Source organism: Panthera onca, chromosome C2 (assembly GCF_046562875.1).
Source record: "Panthera onca isolate mPanOnc1 chromosome C2, mPanOnc1 haplotype 2, whole genome shotgun sequence".
NCBI lineage: Eukaryota > Metazoa > Chordata > Mammalia > Carnivora > Felidae > Panthera > Panthera onca.
Genome location: NC_138347.1, coordinates 57,670,537 through 57,686,415, shown reverse-complemented (window position 1 = coordinate 57,686,415; position 15,879 = coordinate 57,670,537). Strand labels below are relative to the sequence as shown.

The 15,879-nt window shown below is 42.2% G+C and overlaps 1 protein-coding gene across 4 annotated transcripts in view; it reads right to left on the bottom strand.

The window, feature by feature from the left end:
* The window catches only part of NECTIN3 (nectin cell adhesion molecule 3), a 123,938-nt gene extending 118,365 nt beyond the window's left edge, over positions 1-5,573 (bottom strand). For 3 of the 4 annotated variants that reach the window (XR_013557905.1, XM_078452982.2, XM_078452983.2), the window contains exon 1: positions 5,389-5,563. Coding sequence is in view for 3 of the 4 variants with exons in the window: in XM_078452982.2 (XP_078309108.1) it covers positions 5,389-5,548 (160 nt within the window). In the remaining variant the exon portion in view is untranslated. Of the gene's footprint in view, positions 1-5,388 lie in introns of all 4 variants that reach the window. The other variant, XM_060640080.3, reaches the window with a different exon arrangement.
* Positions 5,574-15,879: the final 10,306 nt, after the last annotated feature.

The window sequence follows — 15,879 nt, the reverse complement described above, 5'->3', positions numbered from 1 at the left end:
ATAATCATCTGAAGTGCTGAAAGACATACTGCCAATTCTTAGCCACTTAATCCAGTTATGAGATGGCATATTTTTACACATGCCTCAAATTCCAGTTTATGAATATCTACACAATGCAACAGGTAGTTCTTTCCTACTCATCTTAATTAGCAGAATGAATGTTGGGCAGTAAATAGGACTACAAGAAAAACAATCACTCTGAATACTATACGAAAGAGAATATGTAAAATTGAGATTAAGTATGCAATACAAGATCGTTTCTAAAACAGTGTATAGTGTAGCATGAGTATAAAATAAATAGTAAATAGTGTATAGTATAGCATGAGTATAAAATAGACTACAGTACCTGCAATATGGCTGTTTCCAAAGTCATAAGGGGAAGCTCTCACTAAAGTTTTAAATGAATTATCTATAGTATAATAATTGAGTCATTTAGGAAAAAAATTAAAGCTCACCCTTGATAAAGAGTCAGGATAAGTTTTATTTAAATAAATTATTAAATGTCAGAACCTAGTATAAAAATAGAAATCTTGGGGTGCCTGGGTGGCTCAGTCCATTAGGCATCCGACTCTCGATTTCAGTTCAGGTCATTATCTCATGGTTCCTGGGCTTCCTTGGGATTCTCTCTCTGTCCCTCCCCCATAAGTGCTCGCTCTTTCACTCTCTCAAAATAAATAAACTTAAAAAAAAAATAGAAATCTTAAGTTTTATGAAATTCAGGAAAGGATACATAGTCAAGACTTTAAAAAATTTTAGATAAAAATACAAAAGATAATCAAAAGTATGACATTTATGGTACTTACATTTTTGGACCTGAATGCTTGGAACATAAAATCATCTTTAATAATCATTCTATTACTAACTTAAGGATTGATTTTATCCTAAATTTATATATTAATAGCCATTATTAATTAAATGCCACATCTTTCACAAACTAGTTAGTCCTTACTATGAACTGTCATAAGGACTTTAATGGATTATAGAATATGCTATAACAATATGTTATTTACTCTAATTTTAAAGGGGCAAATCACAAAATGTCAAAATACTCTATTTTTTAACAAAGGTATCCTAGCCAGCTTCTCTTCAGTAATTTTCAAATAATAGGCAAGAAGTCATAAGTTTAACTTCTTAACTATACAAATGCAAAATGCCCATTAGAGTTCCTGAATCACTAAATTAAATATATTTAAGCATAATGAAATAAACAAGACAGTAAATACACACATGCACACACAAATATAAAGTTGCCCAGCTTTTTCCAGTTCCTATTTCTGATGCTATGGCTAAATACAAGAAAGGAAGATCTGGGGTTTTTTGCTTACTTTTAAATTTGGTTCACTTTCCAATTATATCTGCTAAGAATGCGGAAAGATTTATATGGGCAGTACATATTATAGGCTCCAACCTGATACTATCAGTAACTTGATAAGGTAGAAGCTTACTTGTGACACTTTTCTCCAACTCTACATTTTCAATACATTCCAAGTGACCTTAGGGAACTGCCAAATCTTAAAATGCATTCCACATCATTAAGAGAAGATTCAACTTGGTTCCATACAATTACAAAAGTTAATTTCACTGTATCCTCATATTCTAAGAATTGGTCTTCTGAATATTTATCTGAAACAAATTTAACAAATATTTAAAGAGCACTGACTGCGCTACACATTAAAAAAAAAAAAAGCTGTAAAGTGCAAATAGATTAAGTTAATTACCTTGAAAACTCAATTATTCAAGACATTAGGGTAGAACTGAAGAATGGCAAATACCAGGCAAGTTAGTTTATAATGTGCAATGCTACTAACACTTGAATGTTTACCATATTCCATGCACTGTTTTATTATTTTATTCTTTGACTTAATTCTCTCAACAACTCTACACACAAGGTGATGATGTCTTTTTTTTTTTTTTAAGATGAGGTTAAATAGCTTGCCAACAATTCACAAAGCTGTTAAGTGGCAGCCTGTTTTTCAGAATCAAACTGCCCATTTAGTATTTAAACAATAAAGATCAGAAAGAGACAGGAACAAACTTCTACCACCTACCACAATGTCTAATCTCACTAAGATCTGCCTCACTGATTTTAAAAAGTAATTTTACTTCTCACAATTCACATTTATCTTTACCTAACCCGTTTGGAATCCCTCTTCTGGGCAACCCCACAGTACCTCATGCAGATCTCTATCATAAACACTTGACTGTCCTATAATCAACAATTGTCTTCATGTCTATCACAATGCTGTAAGCTCCTTGAAGCCAGAACTCTGCCTTATTCATGCTTTATGTCCCCAAGTGCCTATCAAGTGCCAGGAATACAGAAAGTACTGAAAGTGCTGTTCAAGATTCAATTTAATAATACATCTTCTTTATCGTCGTTTATCATTAAATAAAACCTTGATGAAAATGTAAAGTCATGGAATCCTAGATTCAAATAGGAATGGACAAAGACCAAACAGGCTTTATTATCTCCTTCATTGATACCATACCCCTGCTAACAGTCTCTACCTTTCAAGAAGAATGTTGGAAGGAATGTGAGATAAATCTGATCACATATGAACTGAATATTGCTATCATAAAGAAATATAGCTGAAACTAACACTGTGTTAACTACACTTCAATTAAAAAAAAAGAAATATGGAATTCTAGAAAAATGGGATTTAAATAAATGGGACTTATCAAGTCACTTGATGTTGTAAATCTAGCCCCCTTGACCTTTATACCTAAGAATTTCTCAGGCTTAAAAAACAAAACAAACAAAAAAAAACCAGAGTTTGTAAACCTGTAAAATTCTCACTTTAAAAGTTCAGTTCTTCAAATAAGACAGATAGTATACACCCTCAAAACAGCAAATAATATGTAATTTTTTACACCTTTCAGAATATCAAATCTACCAGTTGCAAGGGTTTTGTTTTAGCACATGAACAGGATATAAAAATTATCTTGTACTAATAGATGACATTGCAGATGTTGAGCATAGTTAAGGTCATGCTACATGTGAGCAGCATATCCAAAAAAGCAGCAAAAAGAAAAAAAAAACTGTACGTGTCAAACAAGTAAAATATTCTGATTAAGAAATCATCAGATAATCACCTTTTTAAAGCCTAAAAATCTTTTCAATTCTAAAACTGACTACTCAAACATTAGTACACGCAAAACCTTGTAAGTAGTGCTACGAATGTCAAATCAACAAACAGGTTACATGAAGACAATTCTACTTCCATACTTACTAAGCACCCGTAAGTCAGGACAACTGTGCCCTACTCAAAGACTGAATTCTAAAATAGAGAGAGGTTGATGGAAAAAAAAACAAAAAACAAAAAACTTGTCATAAGGGTTCACAAATTAGGGTGTTATTAACACTACAAGCCAGAAAAGGAAGCTCTTTAAAAGAACAGTGCACAGAAACACAAAGCTAGTGCCTGTGTCTACAACTACCAGCAAAATTGACTCTAAAAACTTGAATTTACACCTGCTCTAAATCACAGTCCATTTGCCTATACTGCTTGAATTTTTAGGACCTTAAATAAAAATATCAACCCCTCCATTAGCACATCACCAAAAAGGATTTAAAGAAAAAACACACCTTTCTTCTGCATGAAAACCGTGTGTTCCTTCAAAAGTAATCAGCCCTTGTACAAGCCCTTGTACAAGCACTATGAAATTATTCAAATTCAGTATCTTTGATTATACGCACGTCACCTAGTTTCAGTCTTCTATAAGGCTTTGCTTAGCAAGATAAGCCTTTATTAGAGGTACAAATAATAGTCACTTAGTCCTTAACACAATCTAAATCAGGATAGTAAACCCCCTCCAACTTTTCTCCCACTCAACTGTAATCCACCATCTTCCCTAATGGCAAAGAACAGTATACAAATTCAACGTAGAATCTTGCATCAATTTACAGAGGTAGCAGCATTAAGAATTGTGTTGTGGAACCAAACAGCTGGGGAGTGGAGATACAGAAACAATGCGGATTAGATAACAAGCCACTTACCAGGCTATACCCTGTAAATCAGAAACTTTCATTACCGTGCTTGAAACGTGGTGGTGAATTGGTAGAGGAGATTCTTAGCCTATAAGGGGCACTCAATCTCTTGAAACTCTGCCTCCCCTCATAACCAACTACCCTGACACACCTCCCGGAACAGAACTCTCTTTCTTCTAAATCACACCATCCCAGAAATCCGCACACATCTCTCCTTTTAATAAACACTAATGAAACTTCTGGTTTCATTTACAATCCCACTAAACACAGATCCAACAGCAGCCTTATGTACCAATAAAAATGTCTTAGCTACACTAATCTTTGCGCAAGCGTTAAGTTTTGCTTCACCTTCCTCACCAAGTTGAGTGTTCGAATGAATAACTTCCTGCAGTATTTCGGTATTACCAAAAGCCAAAGCTAATCCCCCCAAACTGGTGTGGCCTCACGTTCCCAAATCACCGCCTTCCATTAATGATCACTTAGTCCATCTCTCTTGCATGAGGCACCAGATATTTTTTTTTTTTTTTTTTTACAGGATCCTTATAACAAGTGGATTTCTAGTCTCGGATACCTAGGAACAGAATTTACAGAGACTCGCCCCCAAATGTGATAAAAAACTGTAACATAAAATGAGGGGACGAGGCGTGGGGTCTGTTTTAATCCGAACAGCCAGAGCACAATCGATGCAATCAGGTATTTAACACACGAATCGAAGTCCTGAGGACAAACAGCGTTCGCTATAATAAACATGGACAGTGTGAGAGACGTCCCATAAACTGGAAGGCAGCGACGGGCTCAATGCAAAGCGATCCAGAGGCTGCCGGGGCAGAACCGGGCCGGAGGACGGAAGAGAACTGTAAGGAATGCTGCAGGGTGGGCTAACATGGTGCCTTCTCCAGAGCGGGAGGCCAGGAGGGGTTGGGAGCCTACGGCTTCATCCCGTCGGGCTCTGGTCCCTGGAGGTATCTGGACTCACAGCTCAAGTTTCACCAGGGAAAAAAGGAGGCGGCAAACGTGCAGCCCGGCACCTTCGCCCCAGCCCAGAAGTCCGCGCTCTCGACTTCCTCCGCGAATGAGCGAGGAGTTAACGGTTCCCGGAGCAAACACGAAGGAGCTCCCCGCGCACCGAGCACTCGGCATCGGGCAGCGGCGAGCGGGGGAGGGGAGCGGCCGGCCGGCCGGCCGCCCGGCGCAGCACTCGCCGGCCCCGGCCCTTCCCGGGCCTCGCCCCGGGCGCGGCGAAAAGTTTCCAGCCAAAGTCCGCGGCACCCTCTCGCGCAGTCAACCGCCGAGCACACCCGCCTTACCGCCCCGGAGGGCGGCCCGCGCCGACCGGCGGTGGAGCCGGGACCCTCGGTCGCGCCTCCCTCAGCCCGCGCCGGCCGCCGAGGTTCACCTACCACAGAGCCGGGAGAAGAGCAGCAGCGGGAAGAGCAGCAGCAGTAGCGGCGGCGGCGTCGGGGGTGGCAGCAAGAGCCCGGCCCCGGGGGGAGAAGCGGAGGAAAGTTGTGCTTTGCCGCCTCCGGGACACAGCGGGGCCGGCCCCGGGGTCCGCGCCATCCCCCACCCTCCCCCCGGCCCTCTCACTCGCCCGCCCCCCCTGCTCCCCCGGCCCCGGCGCCTTAGGCTCTGGGCGGCGGCACCAGCGGCCGCGGCGGCAACGGCGGCGGCGGAAGGTCCGGCGCGCGCGTCCCCAACTCCCAGTTCTTGAGCCGTCGCCACCGGCTGACACTCAGCCGAGCGCTCGCGGCTGCCTCGACTCTGCCTTCGCCGACGCCACTCCTGAGGCTGAGGCGGGAGCCGCCCGCCGCTGCCGCCGCCGCCACTCCCCTCCCCCCGGCACCCGCCCGCCTCGAACTCCTGGGAACTCGGAACGCACCACCCCGCCCCGCACGGGAGGGGGAGAGGAAGCCGACCCTCAGAGCCGGCGCTGGGACTCTCCCGCCCTCCCTGCACAACTCCAGCTCCCGTCTGATCGCTGACTGCAAGCCGCGTCTCCTCCCACCCCGCCCTCCTACACACGCTCCTCCCCCTTCAAAAAAAAAAAAAAATCTCTTCTCTCCACTTTGATAACGGGTTTCTCCCAAAGCAGGGCTTTCAAGAGGACAGGAAAATCTGGAATAGGTTAGTAGGCCCCGCCCCTCGTTCCTGCCTCGTCCCCGCCTCGTCCCCCCTTCTAAATGTTTCCAATGGTCTCGCCCACTCCGCCCCTCGCGGGTCCACCGCTGCCCCGGCGCTGACGGAGGCGGAGGGCGGTGGGACAATCGTGCTGGCTGCTAGCCTCGCCCCGGCCGCGCTCTCCCTCTGGCGGGGTGCCGGGACAGGAGGAGGGGGAGTGGTGAAGAGGGAATGGCAGGATGGGCTGCCCTTCCGTTGCCCACGCTAAAGGTCCCTGTCTAGGAAGCTGAACACAGCCCGGAGAACTAGTCATCTCCCTCCTCGCCGGGGACGCAGGGGGCTGAAAGGAGAGACTTTCTCCTTCCTGCTTCCCGGGACAGCGGCGCTCTCCGAATCCCTTCTTTCTTCCCAGCCCCACTTGCCCCAGCCTTCCGAGGCTTGTTTGCACAGGCGATTTTCTTGCTCCTTTCCCTTGGGAGGGCGGTTTGGTGGAGGGGTCAACGGAGCCGAGCGAGGAGAGGGGCCCCCAGAAGGTTTGCTTTCTCGCTCTTGCTTCTCCGGCCGCCGGGCTGTCCGCTGTCCTCGCCGGGCGACTGGCAACAGGAGGCCATGGATTCCCCCATCGGAGCGCCTAGAGTGCGGTGGTGTTTTTCTTTGGTTTTGTTTCATTTGCATGTTCGCACGTGTAATTTTATTTTCATTGCTTGTTTTCCTTTGAGCTGACCGCGGTAAAGGGACCTGGGGAAGTGTTAAGCATTTGGCCCTAAGAGGTCTGGGATCCACCACGACCCTCCCTCACCCCAGATGGCTGCGCGCTCTGCCCTTTTCATCCACCCGCCACGCACAGCCCTGGTGGCCTGACCTTGAAGCCACAGCCCCTGGCGGTTCTGCAGGGGCGGTGGACAGTTTGGACTGTCCCGAGGGGTACTGGAGGCAGAAGACACACGTCCTCAGTCCTGATACCATTAACTAATTGTATGTAGGTCCTGCCATCTCCACCAGATAGTCGTAAATGTGGCTTCAATAAGAAGAAAAGTCGAACAAGGATTTAGCCGCCTATCGCAGCTAAAACTAATGCTTGCCTGCCGCCAAGAGCACGCCCCTTCCATCACTAGGGTTCCCCCACCCTCCACCCACTGATTTGCAATGTTTTACTCACCTCCAAAGCTACACACCGTTCTACCCCTGCCTACCTCTCTTTTTTTTCTTAACTTCCGCCTCCCATCCTGTCTCCCAACGCTCTGGTTTAGTGCCTTCTCTTCTTCCACCCCCTTTCTCTTCTCTTTCTCTCTGCCTGTCTCTGTCGTCCCTTGTAAGCCTGTCTCCTCCAGCCACTCCTTTCCATCGCCTATCCTCAGGATGCGCTTGTGAATAAACCTTGTCCTGCGTCTCTACTGGAGAACCCCTGATGATGATCGTAATTGACGAAATGTAGCTATTGTGACATTCCTCAGCTGTGCTGACACCACCGTTTCCCTTGAGAAAATTTCTTTTCCTATTTTCTCATTCTCTAAACCTAATTTCACTGCTAAATTTAGATAAAGCCCACTGTGCAGCGACTAGCTAATTATCTGTTTAGATAACACTTAGACACGTTGTTGAGAGTCAGTTAAATGTTAAACAACCAAAATTTTAATATCGCTAGCCAATTTCATTCCACTGGCCTTACCATGATCGGTCCAGTTTCCAGGAGAAGTAATTTAGCCAACATTTGAAAAGATGCCAAAGGCTTAATATGGGGGGCCATTGTGCAATTGCTACAGAGACCATGAGGGATTAGCAGGTTTAGTGCTTCTCAAAAGGATGATACGGAGCTTTAAAAAATATATTTCCTCCATATTTTGAGAAATTGGATTAGTGACATGTTATGATTATATTCTCCTCTGACCTAAAGTGAAGAAAGAGCATGGAAGAGCAGTATTTATAGATGTTATATAAGCATTAAAAGAGCACCATGCTGGTGTTTTATGTGCATACATGCATTATGTTCTAATATTAATCGCTTGTGTTGATATAACATCTTCAGCCAGGATGTCAAAGCACAGGCTTCCCATGGAAGGCAACAATGACTGTTATCCCTTCCCAAAGAGGAACCTAGGCACAGAGGTTAATTGAAAATGTAAGCTGTATGGGGTGATTTTTCAGCCAGAACCAAGTTCTTGCCTTCCAGTTGGCACACTGACCCCTCAAGATTCCTTTTAAAGTTAAAAACAAATTTACTGAGGTACCTCAAATTTCTACTTTCTAAGTGTCCAGTCTTAAATTACATTGTCCTCAAATGAAGACATACTCACCTCAAACCTTCCTGTTGGAAATTATTACTAGCTGCAAAAAGAGATTTTATATTGTACGGTACAGTTCATTTTCTTTCAAGGGCCAGAATTGCTGTTGACTTTAAAAACAAAACCTTTGTCATGAGAATATTACTGGGTTTTATATCCTTTTAGTTGCCTACTTTACAGATAAGTTCACCTTTATTGTTTGAGTGACAAACTGGTTCAGAAATAATTATAGCTAACTTATTAATATTTCTGGCACCATTAAATCCAAAGTATGCATGTATTTTCCAAGAAGAAAATTATCTGAACAAAAGGCAACATGATCCTACTGCCAACAATGATTTCATTGTTTTGGGTTAAGCGTATTGATGGTGTCCATCCCACTTTCTGCCTCAAAGACTGTTGGCCAATTATCGAGGTTCATTAATTCTTAACTAAAAAACAAAGGTTGACATCTTAACAAAGAAGTAATTATGTACAGTGCTGGGCATTTTACATTTACTCAGATAATCCAAATTAAAGGTTTGAGACTATTATTGGAATTTCATAGCTGACTCTGAAACAAAGAAAGTATTTTATAGGGAAGGTGGGCCATTATGTACTCAGCTTATTCCCCTCACCATCAGCAAATTTTTTATAACCTGCTGCGTGAAGAAGTATAGCTTCTCCCTCAGTGGAAGAGATGAGCAATGCTTTGTGGAATGTTTGAACTTGGTACTATATTTGATAATAAGTTGATGTCACTCTACTAGAATCGCAGTCTTCTAAAGCAGAACTATGCAAATAGTTAAACTATAAACCCACAAAAAAGTCCACCTACTTACAAAATCTTCACCAATCTTGCATTTATCAAATGCAACTGTTTTCCACTGAAAGGATCCCCCCCCACACACCTATATATTCATACTGCTTTCTCCCTCATATTTCCTTTGGATCTTTGCTCAAATTTCACTTTATCATTGAGATCTTCTATCACCACCCTATATGAAAGAGGTGTCCCTACCCCCAGTTCGTATCCCCCTTAACTTGCTTTACTTCCTTCATTGCACTCACAATCTGACATGTTATATTGAAACACAAACATCTAAAACAATATCTGCCATCTAAGTCCCAGACTTATGTCATCCCAGACGACTAAATGATAAATGTAGTGACATAACATATTCTAATGCATGTTTAATTGTAGACAAACTCAACAGAAGAATATTAATTTATTAATTTTTAAGGTCTTGGAGTATATGATCATGTTGAAGTTTTTAAGCTGGAAGATGATTAATGACCATTACTTATGACTCTATTTAATTACTCCTAACGCTATGTATTAAGCTATCATCTCTCTACTCCCTATTGACCCTTCCACACTCTGGGTTTGGAATACTGGGGCTGGGGCTCTCCAAACTATACGTCTCCCTTGCCAACTGGCTTCCTGGTGGGTTCTATCAATAGAAGTCCCTGGAGGGAGGGTGGAAGGCAGAGGGGAAAAGAGATGTTCCTTTCTGTTTGCTTCCTGCTTCTACCAGCATCCCGTCAGGAGTAACAGCCCTTTTCACTGTCATCACCTGTTGGTTCCAGCCTTATACTTGTATACTCTAAGAACCAGCACTGGCCAGTGCCCACCGCTCAGAAGTTTGAGCCCTCACTCAACAGAAACCCTCCTCTGAGCTTTAATAACCCAACCTTTTCCTTTTGTTTACCCTGCTCTAAAGGTAACAATGACTCCTTAAAATTTACATCACTGGATTACCTCAATGTCCCTCTTTAGGGTGTGGAGACCCTCTCCAACCCCTGGGTAACAATACCCTATTATTAAATTCCCTCAGTACCATAGTATGGTTCCTGTGTTCCTGATTGGATTTTGATTGGTGCTTTACTTTTTCAGTGACTATTTTCCAAAACTTTCCCTTGTAACAGTTTTCTCTAAGTCAAACTGTTTAAAATAACAGAACCAAATGCCAATCTGCCAATGTAAATAAAAACAACAGGCAAAATGTGTTCTATTTCATTGGCAATAATCCAGGTTAAACAGAGGTGGGTTTGAAATAAGTAAATTTGGTGGTAATTGTGTTAATGTTTTAGTTGTATATGCATATGATTTGTTTTTGTTGTTGCTGATGTTCTTTATCTAGATCATGGTAAAAACAAATAGAAATTGCTCATTTTAGGTGATTTAGGTGATTTATTTCTTTTACAGAACTTGCTTGCCCTTGAGAGTCACTACGGAACTAAAGATAAGAGATTGTCAGGGAAAAGAAAAAATGAACTTCTTTCCTAAAACTACAATGAAAACAAAATGTACATTTCACATAGCTCTCTAAAGCCTAACTCTATAATATACAAGTCTTTTGTAGGGGCACTAGAGTTCCATAGAATACATTTGAGGAACTGGTATTGAGGCAGAAAGAAGAGTTACGCCATGGCATTATGGGAGGATAGGTAAAACGGTAGGCTAACTTAGCAAAGATGATTGGGCTACAATGTGCTGGATTCAATGTTAAGTGTCGGGGATGAAAACAATCCAAGTCCTGACCCCAAATAACAATAACAGTATTCTTACAAGCAAGGGAAGGATGTACACTGTAGGAAAGAGCAGGGGGGTCCCTCATCTGCCTACAAGAGACAGGGAAGGTCTAAGATCAACGATAACATTTGAACAGTCCGAAAGAATGACCAGGAATTTTCCATATGGATGGGGTAAAAGCAGCAGAGGGAATAGGAGAATGACAAACAGAAGTATACAGAGGCATGACAGAGTATGACATGTTTGGGAAACCACAAGTATTATGTTGCTGCTAGAGGGTGACCTGAAGAGCAGAATTAGCAAGCAAGGTAAAAATGAAGTTAGGTAGGCAGGGAGCTTTCAAATCTTACAAAGACGTTTAGATTTTATCTTGTAGATCATGGGAACAACTGAAGATCTTAGAGTAAGACAATGACAACATTAGGTTTCTACAAAAGTCAAGCATGTGAAAGTGAGGGTGGATGGATTGTCAGGGGGCCTGGGAAAAATACGCAAAAATTCAGTGAGGAAGTTGTGATGGGCAGAGCAAATGAAGGTCTAAACCTGAGCAGCGGTAAGTGAATGGAAAGGAGAAAATGAATTCAGGAGAACTGTAGTATGTTAAGACAAAATAGTTTATTCCCACAGCAGTTTGAATATATGTGGCTAGCTAAGAGGTAGATGATTATGGAGGAGGCCGCTGAGGAGGCCAAAGGCACATCAGCAAAATGATGAAAAAGAAGGAAAGGAGGGGCACCTGGGTGGCTCAGTCGGTTAAGCGTCTGTCTTCAGCTCAGGTCTTGGTCTCATAGTTTGTGAGTTCGAGCCCCGCATTGGGCTCTGTGCTGACAGCTCAGAGCCTGGAGCCTGTTTCTGATTCTGTGTCTCCCGCTCTCTCTGCCCCTCCCTCACTCTCTCTCTCTCTCTCTCTCTGTCTCTCCCTCAAAAATAAACTTTTTTTCATTAAAAAAAAGAAAAAGAATGAAAGGGGAAGCACTCAAAAGAAGGTAATAAACATATGGGTAGAGGCAAAGGGATATTAAGGAAAAAGAATGGGGAGAAGAAAATGAGGGCAGGGGAATCAAATGACAAAGGCTGATATAATATAATTGATGGTCTTATAACTTAATTGGGCAAATTTTATAATTTACTTCCACTTTATATTATTCCTTTAATTCCTACGGGCATAACTCAGATTCATGTAATGGCCTGTACAGTTTCTTTTACATCATCATTAATAAATATTTGTTAAATGAAAGGGAGAGAAAAGAAAATAGTTTTGTGGCTGGTTTCGTATTTAGACTGAAGTGAACGAAAGAAATCTGATGTCTGTGTACCTTCAGTACAATGAAGAGCCACTTTTCCCCTCATGGGTGTTTCAACAAATCCTGCCCTAATTAATTGCCTGAAGCTTTATCTCTAACTTGTACCCTTTGGTATCTAAACCACAACAGATAATCATCAACCACTCCATGTCTCCTGACTCGGAGAGATGCACTTAAGGAGGCTGTGTGATGTAATATTAAGAGCTCCACTGCCTGGGTTTCAGTTCAAATCCTCTGCTTTGTGACCTTGGGCAAGTTACTAATTCTGTTTAAAGGAAAGGTTTATTCCTTCTTCACAGTATTATCTAAGGGTAAAATTAGCTCATACGATGCCTATAGAACAGGTCTGATACACAGAGCCAAGAGGTGTTAGTTTTTGTTATTGTTATTATTTGTAGTAGGAGTAGTGTTAGTATTTTTAAATCTAGATTCAGGAATCGCAGATTGATCATCAGCAACCTGGGAATGGAATTCTGATAAGGCTCAAGTTTCCAAAGTGTAATTGGAATCTCGAAGCCAGTTCTGATAGACTCGGCCTACCATTAACCAGATTGTGCTAATTCAGCATTTCTTCCTTTTACAGACTTCTGCAGTGGACCTTCTGTGCTAGGCAGAAGAAAGGTTTCCCAAGGACATCCACATGCCAATCCCCAAAACCTGTGGCTGTGTTAGGTTGCATGGCAAAGGCAAATTAAGTTTGCAAATGGTTATTGTTGCTAATTAGCTGACTTTGAAACTAGGGAGAGTATCCTGGATTATTCAGGTGGGCCCAATGAAATCAGTCACCAGGATCCTTGAAAGTCAGAGAAAGGCTGAAAAGTCAGAGGGAGATGAGACTATGGAAAATGGTCAAGGGATGCAATATTATTGGCTTCGAAGACAGAAGAAAGGGACACTAAACCAAGGAATATATCAAAGTTTGGAAGATGCGGAAGGCCAAGACCTGGATTCTCTCCTGGAGCTTGACTCCAGAAAGGAATGCAGCTCTGACCATGTCTTGATTTTAGCCAAGTGAGACCAGTGTTGGACTCCTGACCTACAAAACCAAAAGGTAACAAGCCATTGAGGAGTCTGAGTTGTAAGCCATTGAGGAGTCTGTGGCAATTTGTTACAGCATCAGTAGTAAACCAATTATGATGTAATGAGAAATATATACTTAATCTGTGTCTCTCGGGTTCCTGGCACAGAGCTCCTAGAACCCTTGGAATTTCCTGAATGATAGGAGTGTCTTTTGTTATTTAATAAACTCCTTTCAACTGGATCTGCATTTAGGTTAGTGAGGTGACTCTTGGAGGATGGAAGCTAGTTGCTAGAGAAACCAACTGCATGATTAGAGGGTTGGAACTTTCAGCCTCACTACCCCTTCCAACCTCTAGAGTGGGGACAAGGGCTAGAGCTTGACTTAATCATCAACGGTCAATGATTTGATCAGTCATGCCTACTTAATGAAGCCTCCATTAAACGCTCTAACCAAAGTGATTTGGAGAGCTTCCAAGCTGGTGAGTGAACACATGGAGTTGGGAAGGGGCTGCACTCAGGTAAGGCATGGCGGCTCTATTCCCCTTCCACATACGTTGCCCTGTGCATCTTTTTTCCTTTGGCTATTCCCAAGTCGTGTTATAACAAACCAGTAAATGTTAGTGTTTCCCTGAGTTCTGAGAACCATTCCAGCAAATTATTAAACCTCAGAGAGGAGAGTCATAGAAACCCTCAATTTTTGGCCAGTGGTCAGAAGTACAGGTGACAATTAGGGACATATGCTTGGCGTCTGAAGTGCGTTGGGTCTGTGCTAACTCCAGGTTGTTGGTGTCATAATTGAATTGTAGGACACCTAGTTGACATAAAGAGTCAGATAATTGTTTAGGGGTGGGAATACCCCTCACCACATTTTGTGTGAGTAACGAGGAAACTTGAGTTTTCTTTTACTAGTACACTTCTCAACCCTACCACTTTAATTTCTTTGACCAACACTCAAGGACCTTCACATAAAATGCAGCATTATTTCTAACCACCCTGTCTAGCTTATCTTGAACTCCACTGTAAGCCAACTCCATTCCTAACCAGTCTGTTTGTTTTTTTCCTGAGACTCCTTAAGACACCTGTTCCATCATGAACAAACATCCCCATATCCTTGTCTTTAACATTCCTGCCTTCTCAAACTAAATGAAAAAAAAAAAAAAAAAGGATTTTCTCTTAAAATTTATTATCTTTTGTATTATCTTCTATAGAAAGCTTCTGCTTTTTTCCATTTCAGCCCATGCCACCTAACACAGAACTTTGTGTATCTACTTCCAGGTCATTGTTCTGTAGCCCTCATTCAATAACCCATCTTCATACACTTTCTTATTCTACTTCCGCTTGAAGTCCTTGACAGTATCATTACTTTGCAACTTCCTGTGGACATTTGGTGTCAGTGGGAAGTTCTCCTTGAAGACCTTTTCTAACTAGCCTGTTTTCCTACCAGTTTACCCATCACTGTTGAATTTACTCTTCATTGTCCCAATTTTGTCTTCTAACACTTGTCTCCAAATCCATTATTCCCATTCTGGCTTTTCTGCCTTCCTATCCAGACTGGATTCCATGTCAATAATGTGCTCATTAGTCCTTAACTGCTTTGTTGATCCTCACTAACAACATTCAGCATTCCTGCTACACATCAGAGCTGACTGGTAAAATCTCAAAGGGGCACCAGTTCGAATTCCTGAAATTTCATGGTATCAAATTTCCCCTCAGGTTCTCAAAGTTGCTCAACAATCCTTAAAATCATCCTTGTTGAAACCTTTATGGTGACTGCTTCCAATTTTTTTCTTTCTCTTCAAGCTTCCATTCCTATCCTTAGCCCTTGAACTTTTTGGATAAAATTGTTTCTTATTTCTCTGAAAAATCTTAAAACTCTCTCTCCAAGATAAATTACATCAGTCACCTCATTTAACTTATCTTGTCACCCTTTCCTCTCCCATAGCATTAATTTTAAAAGTTTTCTGACAAAGGGCACCTTGGTGGGTCAGTTGGTTAAGCATCTGACTTTTGGTTTCGGCTCAGCTCATGATCTCACAGTTTGTGAGATTGAGCCCTGCATCGGGCTCTGCTCTGACAGTGCAGAGCCTGCTTGTTGATTCTCTCTCTCTCTCTATCTCTCTGTCCATCTCTCTCTTTCTCTCTCTCTCTCTCTCAAAATAAATAAATAAACCTAAGAAAATTTGTTGACAATAACCTCATCTCCACAACACCACCCCAAATCAGAACCTATGGATTGTTCTCTTCTAAGCAGCGATGGAAGATAGATTTAGCATAGATTTACTCACTTATTAGAAACAGATCAAATACTTTGAGTATTAGAATTCCTTTTCTTTAAGTTTATTTTTTTATTTGTTTGAGAGAGAGTGTGTGCAAGCAGGGGCGGGGCAGAGAGAGAGGGAGAAAGAGAATCCCAAGCAGGCTTTACACTGTCACAGAGCCTGATGCAGGGCTTGATCTCACAAACTGTGGGATCATGATCTGAGCCAAGATCAAGAGTCAGACTCTTAACTAAGAGAGCTACCCCAGGAACCCCGAGTATTAGAATTCTTAAAATCCAACTTTGAATCAGGAACTCAACTTTAAAGATAACACATGGCTAATAGCTCTGTTGCCCTCTGGTACTACAGTCTTTCTCTTATGGGAATAAAAAGT